Below are 23,416 nucleotides of genomic sequence, written 5' to 3' on the forward strand. Positions count from 1 at the left end.
AGGTCGGAAACCTGAGCAGCCAGGTTTTCCACGGCCTGGCGAGCAGCGGACAATTCCTGCTCGTGTCTGCCGAGCATGGCTCCTTGGATCTCGACGGCAGTGTAACGAGCGTCTGAAGTCGCTGGGTCCATTCTTTGATCGGTTCCTTCTGTTATGCAGGTGAAGGAGGACCCAAACGCGACTTAACAGAAACAGAGTTTATTAATGCTCAAAACCGAATAACTGAAATCCTCTAGATAGTAGAGGGGAAAACAACTGGAGAAGCGGCCACAGACTGCAGGTCGCTTCGGGTAGGCGCAGGCCGTAGTCAACTGAGACACCTGCTCACACGCAGCGTCTGAAGAAGGCACAAAACACGACAGGACAGGGTGATACACAATCACGGCAAAAAACACGACAGGACAGGGCGAAACGCAATTACAGCATGGAATACAAAACAAGGAACCGACGGCACAGGAACGGATCACAAAGGAATAAATAGGGACTCTAATCAGGGGAAAGGATCGGGAACAGGTGTGGGAAGACTAAATGATGATTAGGGGAATAGGAACAGCTGGGAGCAGGAACGGAACGATAGAGAGAAGAGAGAGCGAGAGAGTGAGAGAGGGAGGGGGAGAGAGAGGGATAGGAGGGAAAGAACCAAATAAGACCAGCAGAGGGAAACGAATAGCATGGGGAGCACAGGGACAAGACATGATAATAAATGACAAACATGACAGCAGCAGTAGGTATCTCAGATAGGCGAGGCCTAAGAGGGTTTTATAAAAAAAACTGATGACCAGTTTACAGAGGAGTATAGAGTGCAGTGATGTGTGCTATAAGGAGCATTAGTGGCAAATCTGATGGCCGAAGGGTAAAGAACATCTAGCTGCTTCAAATCACCCTTAACTGCCGATCTATAAATTACGTTTCTGTAATCTAGCCTGAGTAGGATGGTCATCTGAATCAGGGTTAGTTTGTCAGCTGTGGTGAAAGAGGAGTGATTACGATAGAGGAAACCACGTCTAGATTTAACCTTAGCCTGCAGCTTTGATATGTGCTGAGAGAAGGACAGTGTACCGTTTAGCCATTCTCAGATGTACTTGTATGAGGTGACTACCTCAGTAGTAATCACACCGGTGGGGAGAGGGGAATTCTTCTTACCAAACCACATGACCTTTGTTTTGGAGGTGTTCAGAACTTTATACACTGCACTCTGAGAGACTTTTGTTAAACAGGGCAAAATAGAAATTGGCCTATAACAGTTAGGATCACCTTGATCTGCCCCTTTAAATAAAGGACGAACCATGGCTGTCTTCCAAGCAATGGGAACCTCCCCAGAGAGGAGAGACAGGTTATAAAGGTCAGAGATGGACTTGGCGATGATAGGAGCAGCAACCTTAAAAAAGAAAGGTTCTAAACCATCTAAATGAGATGTTTTTGGGGGGGTCAAGTTTAAGGAGCTCCTTTAGCAACTCAGACTCAGTGACCGCCTGCAGGGAGAAACTTTGCAGCGGGGCAGGGGGAAAAAAAGAGGGAGGAGCATCGGGGATAGTCGCATTAGTGGGGGTGGGAGATGAGGAAATGTTGGACGGGCAAGGAGACATGACAGAGTCAAATAGGAATCCTGACTTAATGAAGTGGTTATTAAAGAGCTCAGCCATGTGTTTCTAGTCAGTAACAACCACATCATCAACATTAAGGAACATGGGCAGCTGTGAGGAGGAGGGTTTATTCTCCAGGTCTTTAACCGTTTTCCAGAACTTCTTGGGGTTAGACCCACAGAGAGAGAACTGCTCCTAAAAGTAACTAACTTTGGCCTTCCGGAAAGCCTGAGTTCAATTATTTCTAATTTGCCTGAATGAGAGCCAGTTAGCCTGAGTAGGCGTGTGCCGAGCGATTTGCCAAATTGAATTTTGAAGGTGGAGTAACTCTGCCAGATCACGGTCGAACCAGGGGCTGAACCTGTTTTGAATTCTCATTTTCTTTATCGGTGCGTATTTGTTAACGATACTTCTGAAAATATCAAAAAAGAAGGCCCAAGCGTCTTCGACAGAGGTATAGGTATAGGTCAATCTGATTCTATACCAATTTACAGAGGTCATGAAGGAAGGCTTGCTCATTAAAGTTGTTTAGCAAGAATCTATGACAAGTCAGGACAGGTCGTTTCACTGAGCAGCCATTACGAACACAGGCTGTAAAACAGTGATCACTAAGGTCATTACAGAAAACACCAGACTGATACTTATCAGGATTATTTGTGAGGATAACATCGAGGAGAGTAGCCTTTTCTAGGTGTTTGGAGTCATACCTTGTGGGATCGGTAATAATCTGAGAAAGATTTAGGGAGTCCCATTGCTTTAGGACTTGATCAGGTGGTTTAAGCATGTCCTAGTTTAGATTACCTAGCATGACAAATTCAGACTTAGTGTAAGGGGTCAGGAGAGAGTTTAGGGCATTTAGGGTACAGGTAGGGTACAGGTAGGGTACAGGGCGGTGCTGATGGTGGCTGATAACACCCAGCAACAGTCAACAAAGAGTTATTTGAACGTTTAATGTGTAAAACCAGCAAATCAAATTGTTTGGGGAAAGACTTGGTGGAGACAACCGAGCACAGAAGGTGATCCTTGGTAAGATTGCCACTCCACCACCTTTGGAAGATCTGTCTTACCGAAAAAGATTATAACCAGAAAGGTTAACATCAGTGTTCAAAACGTTCTTCCTGAACCACGTCTCAGTAATGACCAACACATCTGGATTGGAGCTGTGAACCCACACTTTCGATCCATTTTAGGCAATACGATTCTAATGTTAACGTGCAGAACAAACAGGCTTTTACGAGAAATCAGTGAAGCAGATATCAGAGCACAAATCACAATTGGGGCTAGCAACAGTAGATGGGCCAGGGTGTGCATGCACATTTCCAGACATAACCAGCCAAGGCACGGCAGAGGACAGGGAGAGCTTTGCAGTGTTGATTTATAACATTTGAATGTGCATTAGATGACAACAATATCATACTGAACAGCAAGTGCATTAGGTAACATGAATACAAAGCCAGCAAGAGGTGGTTAGAATAGGAATGGAGGCCAAGAGTCTGTGAAACCAATAGAGAGTCCAAGTCCCGAGTGTGGGATCAAACATAGACTGTTCCACGGTTGGGTAAACAAGCAAGTTCATAATCAACAAAGCACGCAGGAGTCATGATGCAAAAATCATAAAGCACAAGCAAAAAATATAACAACTTGGGGCTAACCAAGTTCAGAGTCACTCGCCCCAACAGCAAATGTTTGCTGGAGGCAAGTGAAAGATCGGGAGTGTGGCGAGGATACCTATACCAGACAGGGGGAGACAGGACAGGGCTGGTGGTGAACAGATCGCTAGGTGGAATCCAAGCAGCAGAGCAGCAGGCAACGGGAGTAGATGTCACACCCACTTGGGAGAAGCTTTTTTCTGGAGGCAGATTCCTTGTGGAAAATCCCAGCTAGCTAGCTAACGTGGCTAGCAAGTCTCTGTCAATCATTTCCCACGTGGAAAAGGAGGTTGTTAGCTAGCTATATCTTTTCCGTGTCGGTGAATGGTCCTTTACGACGTCCAAACAAAGTTGTCCTGTGGTTGTTGTATTGTGGGGACTCTGAGGAAGATATCTAGCCTGCGCTTCAAAGGCCTCTGCATTTGGGTGGGAGATAGGGGCTATGAAACTCCCCTGCCATTGTTATGTTCAAGAGTTTTCACACCTCACACTTCAGTGCTAATTTCAGTCAGATTCTTTCCTAGCAGCTTGGTAGCTTAGTAGCCTTATTTACTAAACTTTATATAACACAATTACCTAGAGATTATTTTCATTTACTTATTGGCTTCAGAAAGTAGGTTCAGACTGAACATTAGTCACTCAATTTTGTGTTGGATGGTATTTCCAGGTTCCGCTGTGTTTCTTCTGCAGGTTTTGGCTTGTTAGAAGTTTTTTTCATGATAATCCTTGGTAGCAATAGTCAATTCAGATATATTTGGTCCAAAAATCAATGTTTTAAGTATGGAATTGTGAATTGGAATGACGGTTTTGATGTTGAGGTTAGTATGCTGTAGAAGTCCTTGCAATGCTTACAGTTTTTAATGTCCCGTGGGTAGGTAAATCTTCCGCGTAACTTCGATTTTATTCTCCAACGATTGCACGTTTGCTAGCCTCTTTGGGATAGGGGGTAGCATTTTCACTTTTGGATAAATAGCATGCCCAATTTCAACTTCCTGCTACTCATGCCAAGAATATAAGATAAGCATATTATTAGTAGATTTGGATAGAAAACACTCTGAAGTTTAAAACTGTTTGAATCATGTCTGTGTGTATAACAGAACTTATGTAGCAGGCAAAACCCAGCGGGCTAACCATTCAGAATCATTTATTTTTGAGGTCACTGTCTGTTCATTGAGTTCTCATGGGGAAACAATATTTCTTAGGCACTTGTTTGCAGTTCCTACCGCTTCCACTGGATGTCACCAGTCTTTGGAATTTGGTTGAGGTTATTCCTTTGTGCAATGAATAAGTACGGCCATCCTGGAAAAGGGTAACGCTGTTGAGAGTTGGCCAAGAATTGAAAAGTAGCGTTAGTTTCCTCTCGACCTCTATTGAAAACAGATAGACCTGTCTTCAATTTGATCGATTATTGACGTTTAAAAATACCTATAGTTGTATTACAAAAGTATTTTGAAATGTTTTGGCAAAGTTTACAGGTAACTTTTGAGATATTTTGTAGTGACGTTAAGCAAATTGGAAGCTGTTTTTTTCTGGATGAAACAAAAGAAGCTCGTCAAAGGTAAGGCATGTTTTAAGGCATTTTATTTCTGCGTTTTGTGTAGCGCCTGCAGGGTTGAAATATTATTTCTCTCTTTGTTTACTGCTGTGCTATCATCAGATAATAGCTTCTTATTCTTTTTGAAATCTGACATGTTGGCTGGATTCACAACGACTGTAGCTTTAATTTGGTATCTTACATGTGTGATTTCATGAAAGTTTGAATTTTATAGTATTTTATTTAAATCTGGCGCTCTGCATTTTCCCTGGCAATTGGCCAAGTGGGACATTTGCGTCCCCCTATCCCAGAGAGGCTAGCAGAATGGAGGGAAGTGGGGGTTAATTCGATCGCCTACGAATTGTCAGAAGGCAGCCCGCCCTTTGGCCCCTCTTTCTACGCCTCCTCTTCACACAGATCACGGGGATCGGGGCAAGTTCACAGGGATCGGGGCCTGTCCCCGAGGAAGCAGTATATCTTTCACGTTGGGCTCGTCAGAGTCATGAAAGGAAAAAAAGGATTCTGCTAGTCCGTGCTGAGTAATCGCAGTCCTAATGTCGATTAGTTATTTTCGGTCATAGGTGACAGTAGCGGCAACATTATGTACAAAATAAGTTTAAAAAATAAGTTACAAACAACGCAAATAAAGGACGAAAAAACACAATCGTCAGGGGGCAAAACGTCTGCCTTCTTCTCTGGCACCATCTTAAAAAGGATGCGCAAGTAAACATTTCACTGTTGTGTACAAAGCATGTGACAAATATAACTCGATCTGATTTACACACACACACACACACACACACACACACACACACACACACACACACACACACACACACACACACACACACACACACACACACACACACACACACACACACACACACACACACACACACACACACACACACACACACACACACACACAGGAGGAGACTTGTCCTCTCTCGAAGCCATGATCAATACTCAGTGAGGACATTCTACAAGTATCAGCACATTTACCTGAGCAGAGGAGAGACGTACATGGAGGATGTTGTGAAATACAGGGGCATGGAACTGGTGAGAGGGTTTCAGTTTCATAACCTCAGTGGATGAAGTATCAGTAAGGCCAAGACCTATACTCACAAAGCTTATGAGATCTGATCTGGGATCAGGTCCACCGCAGTCTATATACTCTTTATTCATCATGAGCTAAAAAGCATAACTGATCCTCGATCAGCACTCTGAGACGCTTTATGAATACGGACACAGGAAAACTCCTAGTCCTACAATATGTAAGTATACAGAGTGGTGAGGAGGTCCTATCTCTCCCAAAATTATTCATGAGAATTGGATTGAACTACACGTGGAGGCGTTACCTATTTCAAACTCCCTGTCCTCCATGAGGATATCAGCGTTGGCCACATCCGGGGGCGCTTGGCAGATCCTCAGCTGGTATACTAGAAGAGGATGAAGAGGAGGAAAAAGAAGAAGGTGTAAGGAAAACATTTCAACAGAGTAGTAATCCTATTTTTGGTTAATCACTTATTGCATTGGGACTTTCTGTATTCTTTTGAACATGGAATTAAAATAAGTAAGTATATATATATATATATAAACAGTACCAGTCAAAAGTTTGGACACACCTACTCATTCAAGGGTTTTTCTTTATTTTGAGGAGCTATGAAATAGCACATATGGAATCATGTAGTAACCAAAAAAGTGTTAAACAAATCAAAATATATTTTAGATTTGAGATTCTTCAAAGAAGCCACCCTTTGCCTTGTTGACAGCTTTGCACACTCTTGACATTGTCTCAACCAGCTTCATGAGGTAGTCACCTGGAATGCATTTCAATGAACAGGTGTGCCTTGTTAAAAGTTAATTTGTGGAATTTATTACCTTCTTAATGCATTTGAGCCAATCAGTTGTGTTGTGACAAGGTATGGTTGGTATACAGAAGATAGCCCTATTTGGTAAAAGACCAAGTGCATATTATGGCAAGAACAGCTCAAATAAGCAAAGAGAAATGACAGTCCATCATTACTTTAAGACATGAAGGTCAGCCAATCCGGAAAATGTAAAGAACTTTGAAAGTTTTTCAACTGCAGTTGCAAAAACCATCAAGCGCTATGATGAAACTGCCTCTCATGAGGACCGCCACAGGAAAGGAAGACCCAGAGTTACCTCTGCTGCAGAGGATATGTTCATTAGAGTTACCTGGCTGTCATGAGGACCGTCACAGGAAAGGAAGACCCAGTGTTACCTCTGCTGTAGAGGATACGTTCATTAGAGTTACGTTCATTACCGCCACAGGAAAGGAAGACCCAGAGTACCTGGCTGTCATGAGGACCTGCCACAGGAAAGGAAGACCCAGAGTTACCTCTGCTGCAGAGGATATGTTCATTAGAGTTACCTGGCTGTCATGAGGACCGCCACAGGAAAGGAAGACCCAGAGTTACCTCTGCTGTAGAGGATACGTTCATTAGAGTTACCTGGCTGTCATGAGGACCGCCACAGGAAAGGAAAACCCAGAGTTACCTCTGCTGCAGAGGATATGTTCATTACAGTTACCAGCCTCAGAAATTGCAGCCAAAATAAATGTTTCACAGAGATCAAGTAACAGACACCTATCAACATCAACTGTTCAGAAGAGACTGTGTGAATCAGGCCTTCATTTATGCATTTATTATTTATTTTATATTTCTCTAACTTGACAAGTCAGTTAATTAAGAAAAAAAATCATATTTACAATGATGCCCCAAAAATGGATGATGCTGGGTCAATTGTGTGCCGCCATATTGGACTCCCAATCATGGCTGGTGATACAGCCTGGATTCGAACCAGGGTGTCAGTAGTGACGCCTCTAGCACTGAGATGAAGTGCCTTAGACCGCTGCGCCACTCGGGAGCCCACATGGTGTAATTGCTGCAAAGAAACCACTACTAAAGGACACCAATAATAAGAAGAGACTTTCTTGGGGCAATAAACACAAGCAATGGACATTTGACTGGTGGAAATCTGTCCTTTGGTCCAAATTTGAGATTTTTGGTTCAAACCCCTTGTCTTTGTGAGACACAGAGTAGGTGAACGGATGATCTTTGCATGTGTGGTTCACACCGTGAAGCATGGAGGAGGAGGTGTGATGGTGTGGGGTGCTTTGCTGGTGACACTGTCATGATTTATTTAGAATTCAAGGCACACTTAACCAGCATGGCTACCACAGCGTTCTGCAGCGATACACCATCCCATCTGGTTTGTTTTTCAACAGTACAATGACCCAAAACACACCTCAAGGCTGTGTAAGGGCTATTTGACCGAGAAGGAGAGTGATGGAGTGCTGCATTTGATGACCTGGCCTCCACAATCACCCGACTTCAAGCCATTTGAGATGGTTTGGGATGAGTTGGACCGCAGAGTGAAGGAAAAGCAATCAACAAGGGCTCAGCATATGTGGGGACTCCTACAAGACCGTTGGAAATGCGAAAAGTGTGCAAAGCTGTCATCAAGGCAAATGGTGGCTACTTTGTAGATTAAAAAATATGAAATATATGTTGATTTGTGTTAACAATTTTTTTGGTTACTACATGATTCCATATGTGTTATTTCATAGTTCATGATGTCTTCACTATTATTCTATAAAGTAGAAAATAGTCTAAATAAATAAAAAGCCACGAATTTGTGAGTAGGTGTCCTAAAACATTTGACTGGTACTGTATATATATATATATATATATATTATCTCTGTCTGTCCCAAATGGCACCCTTTTCCATATATAGTGCTCTACTTCTTGACCAGAGGCCTTTGTCTCCTTGGTTATTATTTGTGATGATTTGAGTGCAATACTGCAAAGCACATCCTCCCACCCATGCCACAGCAGACCCACTTGCAAAATCACAGACCACAGACCACATACTAGGGTTGCAAACGGTCGGAAACTTTCCAGTAAATTTCCAGAATTTTCCCATGGGAAGTTAAGTCCTGGAATTTGGGGAAATATGCTTAAATTCATCAAAAAAGTTAGCTCATAATAGTGAACATTTTTTGTGGGATACACATAAGGCAATTCCTACTTTTGTGGCATATTTTGGTTAAACTATCCCCAATTCAATGGAATGTCAACCCTCTGCATGCACAGTGCATTCTTTCATCACATGTGCAGTGCACTCTTCCATCACATGTACAGCTGATTCTCAAGCTCTTTCACTAATGAGATGCTATTGAGCCCACACCACTACACTGTCTGAGCTAATGACTATATGGTAAGTTTTGATTACAATACTGGGTGGGGTGAATATATTTTATATGACATACATTATTTTTTGTTAACTAGTAAAATAGCAGCCTACAGCAAAGTGTGTTTAAATCATTTCTAACATGTTAACAATTTCTGCTAGTTAGTTTTTGCTACTCTACCATGTGGGGTTTAGATTGCTTGTGTAAGAGGTGCGTAACTGTCTGCAGGGAAGTCAGGCGCAGGAGAGCAGAAATGGGTAACTCCCAGAGCAGTTTAATGTGGAAAAACAAACTGCACCCAGAACAACAAAATACGGGTTGAAATAACCCGTCGCAAACCAGTCTGAAGTGAACATCTACTTTACAACAAACAATTCCACACACAGACATGAAAAACAGAGGGTTATATGCACATAAAGTAATGAGGGAATTTAAACCAGGTGTGCGGGAAAACAAGACAAAACAAATGGAAAATGAAAGGTTCGGCGATGGCTAGAAGACCGGTGACGTCGACCGCCAAACGCCGCCCGAACAAGGAGAGGAACCGACTTCGGCGGAAGTCGTGACAGCTTGAGCCTGCTAACTGAGGAGGGTTAATTCACCTGTTTCCCATACATGTTTCATTTTAAAACATTTATCTTACAAGGAGTTGTTTAATCTAACTGCTTATCTATTTATCTGTACAGGGAATTGTATTTGTTTTTTAAAACTAATTTTATTCTAATCTTTACAGGAAAATTCCACGAGCATTTTCTGATGTGTGGAGACATTTCACTGCAGCTAATGTAGAAGGAAAAGCTGTGTACATTTGAAAATACTGTGCCAAATCATATGTGAAGAATGCAACAAAGATGCAGAATCATCTGGCCAAGCGCATTTAAGTTCCCCCAGCTCCCACAACAAGCAAACTCTGACATAAGTCCCTCTACTTCTATTTGAGGTGAAAATGATGCACTATTGTAAAGTGACTGTTCCACTGGATGTCATAAGGTGAATGCACCAATTTGTAAGTCGCTCTGGATAAGAGCGTCTGCTAAATGACTTAAATGTAAATGTAATGTAATGTAAAATGATGAATCAGACACCTTATCGAGAGCAACAGCTCATGGTCCTCCTGAAATCTGAAGTTTTTTGGACCCAATGGAGGAACGAAGTTAGAGAAATGCTGATGAATGTCTTGCTCGAGCTGTGTATGCAACTGGTTCACCTCTGATGCTCAAAGGCAAGGTGTATTGGAATAGATTTCTGAATGTTCTTCGCCCAGCATACACCCCTTCAACCAGACATGCTTTATCTACTCATTTGCTGGATGCAGAGTTCAACAGAGTTCAAGTGAAGGTCAAGAAAATCATAGAGAAAGCAGACTGTATTGCAATCATCTCTGAAGTGTGGTCGAATGTTTGTGGGCAAGGAATAATTATCTACATCATCTCCACCCCTCAACCAGTATTCTACAAGAGCACAGACACAAGGGACAACAGACACACCAGTCTCTACATTGATGACTGCCTTCAGCTCATCTGCAATGAGACCACAGAATGTATTTGCACTGGTGACAAACAATGCTGTGAACATGAAGGCTGCTTGGTCTAAAGTGGAGTAGTCCTACCCTCACATCACACCCATTGGCTGTGCTGCTCATGCATTGAATCTGCTCCTCAATGACATCATGACACTGAAAACAATGGATACACTCTACAAGAGAGCCAAGGAAATGGTTAGGTATGTGAAGGGTCATAACAGCAATCTACCTCACCAAGCAAAGTGAGAAGAATAAGAGCACCACATTGAAGCTGCCCAGCAACACATGTTAGGGGTCATCTTGTTTGACAGTCTCCTGGAGGGGAAGGAGTCTCTCCAAGAAATGGCCATATCACAGTCTGCCGATATAGACAGCCCCATCAAGAGGATCCTCCTGGATGATGTACTTTGGGTGTCAAATGGTAAGCAGCCTGAAACTCCTGAAACCTATAGCAGTAGCCATTGCACGGATTGAGGGAGACAATGCCATCCTGTCTGATGTTCAGACTCTGCTTGCAGATGTAAGACAAGAAATCCATACTGCCCTGACCACTTCACTGTTTCTCCAAGCAGAGGAAACTGCAGTTCTGAAATACATAAAACAGCCTGAAGATTTTTGCCTGAAGACACACTGCAGTGTACACGTTGGACTCCAACTCTGCTGGCAAGAGCATCCTGTCTGGTGCAGAGAAGTACACTTCCAAGCAAGGGCTTTGGGACGGAGATACAATATGGCAGTCGTGCCAACATATCTCATCAGCCACCTGGTGGAAGAGACTTTGTGGAGCTGAAGATCTCTTTCCCCTGTTGCCTCCATCATCCTCCAAATCTCACCAACATCAGCCGCCTCAGAGCGCAACTGGTCCTTGTTTGGGAACACACACAACAAAGCATGCAATAGGCTGACCAATTCAAGGGTTGAAAACATTTTGGCATCTGGGCAAATTCGAGGCTTTTTGAGCTTGACAATGAGCCATCCTCAATAAGGTTGGAAAGTGACTGAAGATGAGGCCTCAGTCTGATGTTCAAGAGGTGGACATTGAGGAGGTCCAGGGAGAAGACATGGAAGCCTGAGAGGAAGAACCAAAGCTTTAGTTTCTAGTTTCATTTTACAGATGTATGTTGAAAACATTTTTGGGATATGTGATGGATCAATGGGGATCATTCAATATTCACTTTCTTTTGATGTTCAGTGAAATCATCCCATGTGAAGAGTCAACTCATTTAATTAAAGTTTAATTTGTAACATAAATGTTTTAATTTACTTATTTATATTGGAAGGATTTAATCATTTGCAATTATGTCTACTTATGATAAGGTAAAATGTTTATGTTTCTGTCTCCATATGATATTGTAAATATATCCAATGCAAAAAACATCTACATTTAAATGGTATTAATATTAATGTGTATATATTTCCCATTAATTCCCATGTATTCCCATTAATTCCCAATGGAAAGTTTCCACCTCTGAATATTCCCCAAAATGTGCAACCCTAACACAGACCATTGATTTCTCATGTTTGGACAAAAGAGCCTCAGAATTGTGGAGGAGGAGAAACTACTGACATTTGAAAGGTTAGGCAGAAATGAAAAAAAATATCATAATATTCTGATTCCACACCACCTGCACCTGGCTGCATACCAATTTATTCAGCAGCGATGTGATCTCGGCGGTGTGTTTAAGGGCATCAGATAAGCCAGTATACCTTCTGGGATTCAACAGAGCGGCCAAGCTGTGCTGAGCTGGCTCAGAGGCACTGCTAACGATATGAGGGAACGAACGCTGCTAGCTTGCGCTAATGACAGGATTAAATAAGGTGACAACGGTCGGAGCTGGGCCCAGGGAGAGATATTACACTGCGTACACACACACACACACACACACACACACACACACACACACACACACACACACACACACACACACACACACACACACACACACACACACACACACACACACACACACACACACACACACACACACACACACACACACACACACACACACAATCTGAGGAATCGCTGCTGCTAATGACAGGATTAAATAAGGTAGCACTTTGAACTAGGCAAGGATAAATATTGCACCATTGAATCTTACAGCCAACATCTTACAGGACTGCAGATCCAAACTACACCCACTACCAAGATACCTGGCGGGGTCATGCCAACACAAACTAGGGGGTAAAATCAATGACATTTATTGATCATTAATTAATTGGTAACAGAGTGTACTTGTTCTAAAAATGTCTCAACAGCCCGAACAGACAGAACAGGAGGGAGATATCTCCTGAGCGATAGACAGATAACTCATTTCCAGACCTGGGTTCATTTACTAGTATTCAATATAATAGATGTGCTTGCCTGAGCTTGCCTGGTGCAACGGGAACCAATAGAAAAGACTCCGAAATGCCAACCCCGCTAAAGCAGACAGTCAGTTATATAGATAAATCTACTTTTGCTTCCCCATGAACAGGGAAGCAAACAGGGAGGGGCACCTTCCTTTATTTGTCCAAAAAGAAACTCACATTTTCTCAGCAAAAACATTTTGCTACAATTTGCTTCCGTGTGCACTAATGAATACACCCCCAGCTTACAGAGTAGACAGAGGTGGAGGGAGGCTGTCTAATAGACAAGTGGGGGCTTTGGCTCCAGACAACCACGCTACAATAACACAAATTAAGTAGCGAGAACCACTTAGCATGTGGCTTCTGTTAAACGTGCTAGCTGATTAATAAGATTCTCTTAGAGGCTCCTTGGGGGTGGGGGGCTGTGTGTGACTGAATTTGGTGAATAAGTGTCTGCGTTTGTGTGTATGTGTGTGTGTGTGTGTGTGTGTGTGTGTGTGTGTGTGTGTGTGTGTGTGTTTGTGTGTGTGTGTTTGTGTGTGTGTGTGTTTGTGTGTGTGTGTGTGTGTGTGTGTGCGTGTGCGTGTCTGTGTCTGTGTCTGTGTCTGTGTCTGTGTCTGTGTCTGTGTCTGTGTCTGTGTCTGTGTCTGTGTTTGCGTGTGCGTGTCTGTGTGTGTGTGTGTGTGTGTGTGTGTGTGTGTGTGTGTGTGTGTGTGTGTGTGTGTGTGTGTGTGTGTGTGTGTGTGTGTGTGTGTGTGTGTGTGTGCGTGCGTGCGTGCGTGCGTGCGTGTGTGTATTGCCAATTGAAGCAAAAGCAATGAACAGAGTCAATGAATTTCTGTGTCCCCATGAGAGACTCCGTGAAAGGCTTTAATTAACAAAAGAGCTACATTAAAAGAGGAAACGTTTCTTTGCTTCCTCTATGTATTGCCTTCATGTGGGATGTACGTCTCGACTGACCGGTTGATGTGCTGTCAACGATGAAGATAATCACCAGTCAAAACAGGTGGACTCTGGGAATTGAGTCATCAGATCTGCCCACAAATGGTATTTATAATATTATGATGCTTGCATAATGTCCTGAATAACTATGTAACTTATCAACTTATATCCTTTCATAACTAGATTGGAATAAGTGAGAGTTTTGCGTGTTGCCTGTGAGGAGTGATAACCACATTCTATAGATTTAGTTTCCCCCGGCCACTCTGTGATGTGACCTACATGAAAACACTTTCTTTTTGTCAGTCTGGACAGCAAACTACGTGAATAAACCGGCTGCAGCCTATAATTTGATTACTTGACAGTTGAAGACAATCTAATAAACTAAATTAATATCTTTAATAAGCGTTGAATAAATCCTGGCTAATTCAAAGCAAAGCAGAGCGTTCACTAAGGGGAAATAAAGTTGTCACTCTAACTCGGTGGCCCATTTCAAATGAATCGAAGCAAAACTCATTCCAGAGTAATTCCCATGCCAAACCCAAGAAAAATATAGGGAAACATTGCTGTCTATTATCTCTAGTCTAGTACATTCATATCACTAAGCAGAAGCAGCTACAATGGCTTGCAAAAGTATTCACCTACCTTGGCATTTTTCCTATTTTGTTTCCTTACAAACTGGAATTAAAATAGAGGTTTTTTTGGGGGGGGTTGTAACCGTTTCATTTACACAACATGCCTACCACTTTGAAGATGCAAAATACTGTTTGGGGTGAAACAAACAAGAAATAAGACAAAAGAATGGGAAACTTGAGGGTGCATTGCTATTCACCTCCCAAAGTCAATACTTTGTAGAGCCACCTTTTTCATCAATTAAAGTTGCAAGTCTCTTGGGGTATGTCTCTATAAGCTTGGCACATCTAGCCACTGGGATTTTTGCCCATTCTACAAGGCAAAACTGCTCCAGCTCCTTCAAGTTGGATGGGTTCCGCTGGTGTACAGCAATCTTTAAGTCATACCACAGATACTCAATCGGATTGAGGTCTTGGCTTTGACTAGGCCATTCCAAGACATTTAATTGTTTCCCCTTAAACCACCCGAGTCTTGCTTTAGCAGTATGCTTAGGATCATTGTCCTGCTGGTAGGTGAACCTCGGTCCCAGTCTCAAATCTCTTGAAGAAAGAAACAGGTTTCCCTCAAGAATTTCCTTATATTTAGCGCCATCCATTATTCCTTCAATTCTGACCAGTTTCCCAGTCCCTGCCAATGAAAAACATCCCCACAGCATTATGGGATTGTGTTCTCGGGGTGATGAGAGGTTTTGAGATTGCGCCAGACATAGCGTTTTCCTTGATGGCCAAAAAGCTCAATTTTAGTCTCATCTAACCAGATTACCTTCTTCCATATGTTTGGGGAGTCTCCTACATGCCTTTTGGCGAACACCAAACGGGTTTCCTTATTTTTTTCTTTAAGGAATGGCTTTTTTCTGGCCACTCTTCCGTAAATCCCAGATCTATGGAGTGTACGGCTTAAAGTGGTCCTATGGACAGATACTCCAATATCCACTGTGGAGCTTTGCAGATCCTTCAGGGTTATCTTTGGTCTCTTTGTTGCCTCTCTGATTAATGCCCTCCTTGCCTGGTCCATGAGTTTTGTTGGGCAGCCGTCTCTTGGCAGGTTTGTTGTGGTGTTATATTCTTTCCATTTTTCAATAATGGATTTAATGGTGCTCTGTGGGGTGTTCAAAGTTTCTGATATATATTTTTATACCCAACCCTGATCTGTACTTCTCCAAAACTTTTCCCCTGACCTGTTTGGAGAGCTCCTTGGTCTTCATGTTGCCCCTTGCTTAGTGGCCTTGCAGACTCTGGGGCCTTTCAGAGTATTTCCATTTTTCAATAATGGATTTAATGGTGCTCCGTGGGGTGTTCAAAGTTTCTGATATATATTTTTATACCCAACCCTGATCTGTACTTCTCCAAAACTTTGCCCCTGACCTGTTTGGAGAGCTCCTTGGTCTTCATGTTGCCCCTTGCTTAGCGGTGTTGCAGACTCTGGGGCCTTTCAGAACAGGTGTATATCTACTGAGATCATGTGACAGATCATGTGACACTTAGATTTCACACAGGTGGACTTGATTTAACTAATTATGTGACTTCTGAAGGTAATTGGTTGCACCAGATCTTATTTAGGGACTTCATAGCAAAGGGGTGAATACATTTGCAATGACCACTTTTCCGTTGTTTTTGGACTATTTTGTCCATTATATGAAATCCAAATAAAAATCTATTTAAATTAGAGGTTGTAATGCAACAAAATAGGAAAAATGCCAAGGGGGTGACTGCTATTGCAAGGCACTGTAGGAGCTGCTAGCTTCAACAGACAGACCAGTTCCCCTTATTTGACGGCAGGGATGGATGTACTGATTATTAATAATAATAACATGATTGATCAAATAGTTAAGCTGTGCCTTTTGAACATCTGACAGACAAATGAAAAACCTTTTAATAACTGTAATCAACAAACCGTGAATGTGACTTGTCAATCCATACTATATCAAAGTCCATGCCTGTAGTTTACCCATAATCCATTTGGGCGGAGCTGAAACTAAAGTGACGGTTTAGCAGTTAAGACTATTACAGTAAAGTGATTGGAGTACCTCGTAAGACACCCCACCGGCCACAATCGAGACAGACCGGTTAACCGTGAGAGACGTTTGATACAGGCCAGGATCAATAAGCACTTGTAGTAAAATCATAAGTGCTGGCTGTAGCAGAATGACATGGGCCTTGCTATTGGGATACTTTATGTGTTTTTTTCCAGTAGCACCGTGTCAACAATCAGTGTAAGAGCAGCCTTGTGTGTCATTAGCAGTGTGAAGAGGCTGTATGTGTCTGGATGTCAGTATAGAAAAAATATATTTGGGCAAGTGTTCATTTCTCAGAGCGCACCCTGTAGCCAATAATCAATGTGACACAGGTGTATAGAGCCATGTCCCTTCACTGATTCAATACAAAGACAGTCAGATTGGAGAGAGGCATCGAAGCGCAATAAGTCAAGATTAAATTGACTATGAAAATGAGCTGAGGCAATAATGAATGCTAGCTGCCATGTGTGTCAGAGGCCCTAGGCAGGCAAGCGTGCATGAGGGGAAGAGGGAAGAGGAGGAAGTGGAGGAAGAGTAGAGGGAGAAAGAGGAGTAGAGGGAGGAGGACGAGAAAGAGGAGGACGAGAAAAAGGAATAGGAGGAGGAAGAGGAGGAGTGGGAGGGGAAGAAGAGTAGGAGGATGAGAGGGAGGAGGAAGAGAGGGAAGATGAGGAAGAGGAGGAGGAGGTAAAAAAAGGAGGAAGAAGAAGAAGATAAGGTGGAGAAGGAAAGGGAGGAAGAGAAAGACGAGGAAGAGGAGGAAGAAGATGAGGAGGAGGAGAAGAGGGAGGAGGAAGAGTAGTAGGAGAGGGAGGAGGAAGGTTGGAGGAGAGGGAGGAGGAAGAGTAGGAGGAGAGGGAGGAGGAAGAGTAGGAGGAGTGGGAGGAGGAAGAGTAGGAGGAGAGGGAGGAGGAAGAGTAGGAGGAGAGGGAGGAGGAAGAGTAGGAGGAGTGGGAGAAGGAAGATTAGGAGGAGAGGGAGGAGGAAGAGTAGGAGGAGAGGGAGGAGGAAGAGTAGGAGGAGAGGGAGGAGGAAGAGTAGGAGGAGTGGGAGGAGGAAGAGTAGGAGGAGAGGGAGGAGGAAGAGTAGGAGGAGTGGGAGGAGGAAGAGTAGGAGGAGAGGGAGGAGGAAGAGTAGGAGGAGAGGGAGGAGGAAGAGTAGAAGGAGTGGGAGAAGGCCTAGGAGCTTTACTCCGCTGCCTGTCAGACCATTGATCTCTTCCTTTTCCTTCTGGCTTTGTTCTCTCCTCTCTACCTCTACATCTCTACCTCTCATTCACCATCTCTACCTCTCACTCTCTACCTCTCACTCTCTACCTCTCACTCTCTCACTCTCTACCTCTCACTCTCTACCTCTCACTCTCTACCTCTCACTCACTATCTCTACCTCTCATTCACTATCTCTACCTCTCAGTCTCTATCTCTACCTCTCACTCACTATCTCTACCTCTCTATCTCTACCTCTCATTCACCATCTCTACCTCTCATTCACCATCTCTACCTCTCACTCTCTACCTCTCACTCTCTAACTCTCACTCTCTACATCTCTCACTCTCTCTACCTGTCACTCTCTACCTGTCACTCTCTACCTGTCACTCTCTACCTGTCACTCTCTACCTCTCACTCTCTACCTCTCACTCTCTACCTCTCACTCTCTACCTCTCACTCTCTACCTCTCACTCTCTACCTGTCACTCTCTACCTGTCACTCTCTACCTCTCAGTCTCTATCTCTATCTCTCATTCACTATCTCTACCTCACTATCTCTACCTCTCATTCACCATCTCTACCTTTCACTCACTATCATTACCTCTCATTTATTATCTCTATCTCTACCTCTCACACTCTACATCTCTCACTCTCTCTACCTGTCACTCTCTACCCGTCACTCTCTACCTGTCACTCTCTACCTCTCACTCTCTACCTGTCACTCTCTACCTCTCACTCTCTACCTGTCACTCTCTACCTGTCACTCTCTACCTCTCACTCTCTACCTCTCACTCTCTACCTCTCACTCTCTACCTCTCACTCTCTACCTGTCACTCTCTACCTGTCACTCTCTACCTCTCACTCACTATCTCTACCTCTCTATCACTATCCCTACCTCTCACTCACTATCTCTACCTCTCTCTCACTATCTCTACCTCTCACTCACTATCTCTACCTCTCTCTCACTATCCCTACCTCTCACTCACTATCTCTACCTCTCTCTCACTATCTCTACCTCTCTCTCACTATCTCTACCTCTCACTCACTATCTCACTATCCCTACCTCTCACTCACTATCTCTACCTCTCTCTCACTATCTCTACCTCTCACTCACTATCTCTACCTCTCTCTCACTATCCCTACCTCTCACTCACTATCTCTACCTCTCTCTCACTATCTCTACCTCTCTCTCACTATCTCTACCTCTCACTCACTATCTCACTATCCCTACCTCTCACTCACTATCTCTCACTCTCTATCTCTACCTCTCACTCACTATCTCTCACTCTCTATCCCTACCTCTCACTCACTATCTCTCACTCTCTATCCCTACCTCTCACTCACTATCTCTACCTCTCTATCTCTACCTCTCACTCACTCCTTTCTTTCTTTACCCCTCTCTCTCCTCCTCCTTTATCACATTTGTTTTCCATCTTTCACTCTCTAACCATCTTTTATATTTCTCTGTCCCTGCCTGTCTCTCTGATGTAGTGGTCACCATGGTAACTGAGCACGAAGAATCCGCTGCCGCTGAAGTCGCTGTGGAACTTAATGAGGATCTGGTTGGAGGTGCTGTAGACCGACTCCAGCGCTGTGTTCCCACTGAACTGACCGATCTGGGGGGAGCTCTGGTCTGGACCATCCCTGTAGAGACACACACAACATACACACCAAGGATCAATGACAAATCCCTCCGTATGGGCAGGTGATGGACATTGTCAATAGACAATGAAGACAAGACATTGACCAATACAAACAAATCTTTGAAAGGGGCCCATTGGAAATCTATTGAGGTCATTTTTAATGAACATTTCCCACGTCAATGTATTGTAGAGAGCAGCCAATTGATCCCTAACCGATCACTGATCTACAGTATTCCTTCCAGAAAGAGACGATTATAGCATCTCTTTTATAAACTTTATTTTTGGAGAAGCATAAGGGTGTCATTACAGAGACTGGGTTTTAAAATGCAGAAAGGTACCCCAGATATCAAACACGTTACCCAATTAAGAGACAGGGGCAGGAGGAGGCTTACATCTCTGTGATCGTGACAGCCAAAGAGCAGACCACCCCCATGGGTCAAATCTGGAGCCAGTCAAAGGTAAATGAGTGCGTGAATGTGAGAATGTTTAATGGTGCTCAGTGGACCCCCACTCTGGGCACCGCTGGGTCAGAGCAGTCCTAGCGAACAAGCAGAGCAGTTATATTCATCTGGCTAATCTCTGACACCTGGGATTTTTCGGGAGCACGGTGTGTGTATGTGTTTGTGTGTCTGTGTGAGGGAGACTGCTTGAGTGATTGTCTCTTTGCATTAGTGCATACGTGAGTGTGTGAGTGTGTGCTTGCATGTGTGTGTGTGTGTGTGTGTGTGGGGGTTTGAAGCCAGCATGACATCTCACAGCGCTGAGAACAGATTGAAGCGCTGGCAGCCTGCCACATTCAGCAATATAAATACATACTATGAGAAACTTATTATTATTATTTGTGTGCTCATGGATGGAGGACATAGAATGAATCTATTCCATCCATTACGCTCTCTCTTTCTCCTCCTTCTCTCCATCCCCCTCCACAACAGGGGTGTCAGAGTGCTGGGGAGGACAATTACTCAGGAAGCCGCTCTCTTTAAAACATCAAGATGCCTTTGACTGGATCTATGGGGATACATGACGATCTTGCCTTTTGGCGACTGCATTACTGCATTACATTTCCTCCAAAAAGCTTTACCGTTCACAGGGAGAGATTAAAAGTCTGAGTACATTGATCATACTCTGTGCATTTAAATGGACTAACTGTGCGTGTTATATCACTGTTGGTCCGTTTGTTTAATGAAGGGATGGAGTAGGGATGGAGTGATGGAGGGAACCAGATGGAGAGAGGGAGAGAGAGAGAGAGAGAGAGAGAGAGAGAGAGAGAGAGAGAGAGAGAGAGAGAGAGAGAGAGAGAGAGAGAGAGAGAGAAAGGGGTGAACAGTTCAAATCTCTCTCAAACCAACCAGAAGACAAAGTTCTGTTTTATCAATAGTGGGAAATGCAGTAGCTATGGTAACCACAGAAAGGAGGCATCCAATTAAGAAAGAAGAGTTTGGAAGAGAGGTTTGAGAGCACTGGGGAACGTGAAATGCAAAAACAAAGTTGGCTTTTTTCCACAAATGTATAATTACTTTTACGTTTTAAAACAACAACACAATATGGAAAACTTTTAGCATACCGAAGGTTTCTGCCAAAACAGGTTTTAGTAATAATTCTACTAATTAAGCATCCAACACGTATAGTCAAGGGTTAGCTCTACTATAGTTGGCAAGGCTAATTGACTATCACATGGTTTTACGTAATTTCTTGTTATCTTCTCATGGGAATTGCAACAGAAGTGTAATTTCATTGAAACTAACTAAAAATGAATTATTATGTACAACATGACACAATTTAAATCAATTTATTGCAATAAACACCTCAGTCGCTGTGTAAGAGGTGAGTGGTAAGAGGTGAGTGGTGAGAGGTGAGTGGTAAGAGGTGAGTGGTAAGAGGTGAGTGGTGAGGCTCCCTGAGAGGTGCCAGTGGAAAGAGGTTCAACTGGTAAGAGGTGAGAGGTGAGTGGTGAGTGGTGAGTGGTAAGAGGTGAGTGGTAAGAGTGCTCCTCCGTTCTCTCCACTGGCTGAGAGGTGAGTGGAAAGAGGTGAGTGGTAAGAGGTGAGAGGCCCTGACCCAAACAGGTGAGTGGTAAGAGGTGATGACCTCTGAGTGGTGAGTGGTAAGAGGTGAGAGGTGAGTGGTAAGAGGTGAGTGGTAAGACTGTGAGTGGTAAGAGGTGGTGGAACAAACTGAGAGGTGAGTGGTAAGAGGTGAGTGGTAAGAGGTGAGAGAGTGGTGAAACCCCACCTGGTAAGAGGTGATACCTGAGGATAGGTAAGAGGTGAGTGGTGAGTGGTAAGTTTGGTAAGATGGTGATTGTTAAGGTGACTGTCCCAGGTGAGTGGTAAGAGGTAAGAGGTGAGTGGTGAGAGGTGAGTGGTGAGAGGTGGTGGTAAGAGGTGATTGGTAAGAGGTGAGTGGTAAATGTAAATGTGAAATGTGAAATGGTAAGAGGTGAGTGGTGAAGAGGTGAGTGGTAAGAGGTGAGTGGTGAGTGGTGAGTGGTAAGAGTGGTGAGAGGTGAGTGGTGAGTGGTAGAGGTGATGAAGAGGTGAGTGGTGAGTGGTGAGTGAGTGAGAGTGGTGAGGTGAGAGGTGAGTGGTGAGTGGTAAGAGGTGAGTGGTGAGAGGTGAGTGGTAAGAGGTGAGTGGTGAGAGGTAAGAGGTGAGTGGTGAGAGGTGAGTGGTAAGAGGTGAGTGGTGAGAGGTGAGAGGTGAGAGGTGAGTGGTGAGTGGTAAGAGGTGAGTGGTGAGAGGTGAGTGGTAAGAGGGGGTCCTTCTGGTAGAGCATGGCACTTGTAACGCCAGGGTAGTGGGTTCGATCCCCGGGACCACCAATACGTAGAATGTATGCACACATGACTGTAAGTCGCTTTGGATAAAAGCGTCTGCTAAATGGCATATATTATTATTATTATTATATATTAGGTGAGTGGTGAGAGGTGAGTGGTAAGAGGTGAGTGGTAAGAGGTGAGAGGTGAGTGGTGAGTGGTAAGAGGTGAGAGGTGAGTGGTGAGTGGTAAGAGGTGAGTGGTGAGAGGTGAGTGGTAAGAGGTGAGTGGTAAGAGGTGAGAGGTGAGTGGTAAGAGGTGAGTGGTAAGAGGTGAGTGGTGAGAGGTGAGAGGTGAGTGGTGAGAGGTAAGAGGTGAGAGGTGAGTGGTGAGTGGTAAGAGGTGAGTGGTGAGAGGTGAGTGGTAAGAGGTGAGTGGTGAGAGGTGAGTGGTAAGAGGTGAGTGGTGAGAGGTGAGTGGTGAGTGGTGAGTGGTAAGAGGTGAGTGGTAAGAGGTGAGAGGTAAGAGGTGAGTGGTAAGAGGTAAGAGGTGAGTGGTGAGAGGTGAGTGGTAAGAGGTGAGAGGTGAGTGGTAAGAGGTGAGTGGTAAGAGGTGAGAGGTGAGTGGTGAGTGGTGAGTGGTAAGAGGTGAGTGGTGAGAGGTGAGTGGTAAGAGGTGAGTGGTGAGAGGTGAGTGGTGAGTGGTGAGTGGTAAGAGGTGAGTGGTAAGAGGTGAGTGGTAAGAGGTGAGTGGTAAGAGGTGAGTGGTAAGAGGTGAGTGGTGAGAGGTGAGTGGTAAGAGGTGAGTGGTGAGAGGTGAGAGGTGAGTGGTGAGTGGTAAGAGGTGAGTGGTAAGAGGTGAGTGGTGAGAGGTGAGTGGTAAGAGGTGAGTGGTAAGAGGTGAGTGGTAAGAGGTGAGTGGTAAGAGGTGAGTGGTGAGTGGTAAGAGGTGATTGGTAAGAGGTGATTGGTAAGAGGTGAGTGGTAAGAGGTGAGTGGTGAGAGGTGAGTGGTGAGAGGTGAGTGGTAAGAGGTGAGAGGTGAGAGGTGAGTGGTAAGAGGTGAGAGGTGAGAGGTGAGTGGTAAGAGGTGAGTGGTGAGAGGTGAGTGGTAAGAGGTGAGTGGTGAGAGGTGAGTGGTAAGAGGTGAGAGGTGAGTGGTAAGAGGTGAGTGGTAAGAGGTGAGTGGTGAGAGGTGAGTGGTGAGAGGTGAGTGGTGAGAGGTGAGTGGTGAGAGGTGAGTGGTGAGAGGTGAGTGGTGAGAGGTGAGTGGTAAGAGGTGAGTGGTGAGTGGAAAGAGGTGAGTGGTAAGAGGTGAGTGGAAAGAGGTGATTGGTAAGGAGAATAATAGCCTAGTTTTTCTACCTGGCCTTC

At 44.1% G+C, this 23,416-nt stretch overlaps 1 protein-coding gene across 1 annotated transcript in view; it reads right to left on the minus strand.

The window, feature by feature from the left end:
- LOC124012727 (CUB and sushi domain-containing protein 3-like) overlaps positions 1–23,416 on the minus strand; it is an 849,083-nt gene that overhangs the window by 149,319 nt on the left and 676,348 nt on the right. The window contains exons 44-45 of the mRNA XM_046326635.1: positions 19,145–19,290; positions 6,125–6,205 (exon numbers count right to left, since the gene is read on the minus strand). Coding sequence (XP_046182591.1) covers positions 6,125–6,205; positions 19,145–19,290 — 227 coding nt within the window. The remainder of the gene's footprint in view (positions 1–6,124; positions 6,206–19,144; positions 19,291–23,416) is intronic.

The sequence above is a fragment of the Oncorhynchus gorbuscha genome, linkage group LG24 (genome assembly GCF_021184085.1).
Source record: "Oncorhynchus gorbuscha isolate QuinsamMale2020 ecotype Even-year linkage group LG24, OgorEven_v1.0, whole genome shotgun sequence".
Taxonomy (NCBI): Eukaryota; Metazoa; Chordata; class Actinopteri; order Salmoniformes; family Salmonidae; genus Oncorhynchus; species Oncorhynchus gorbuscha.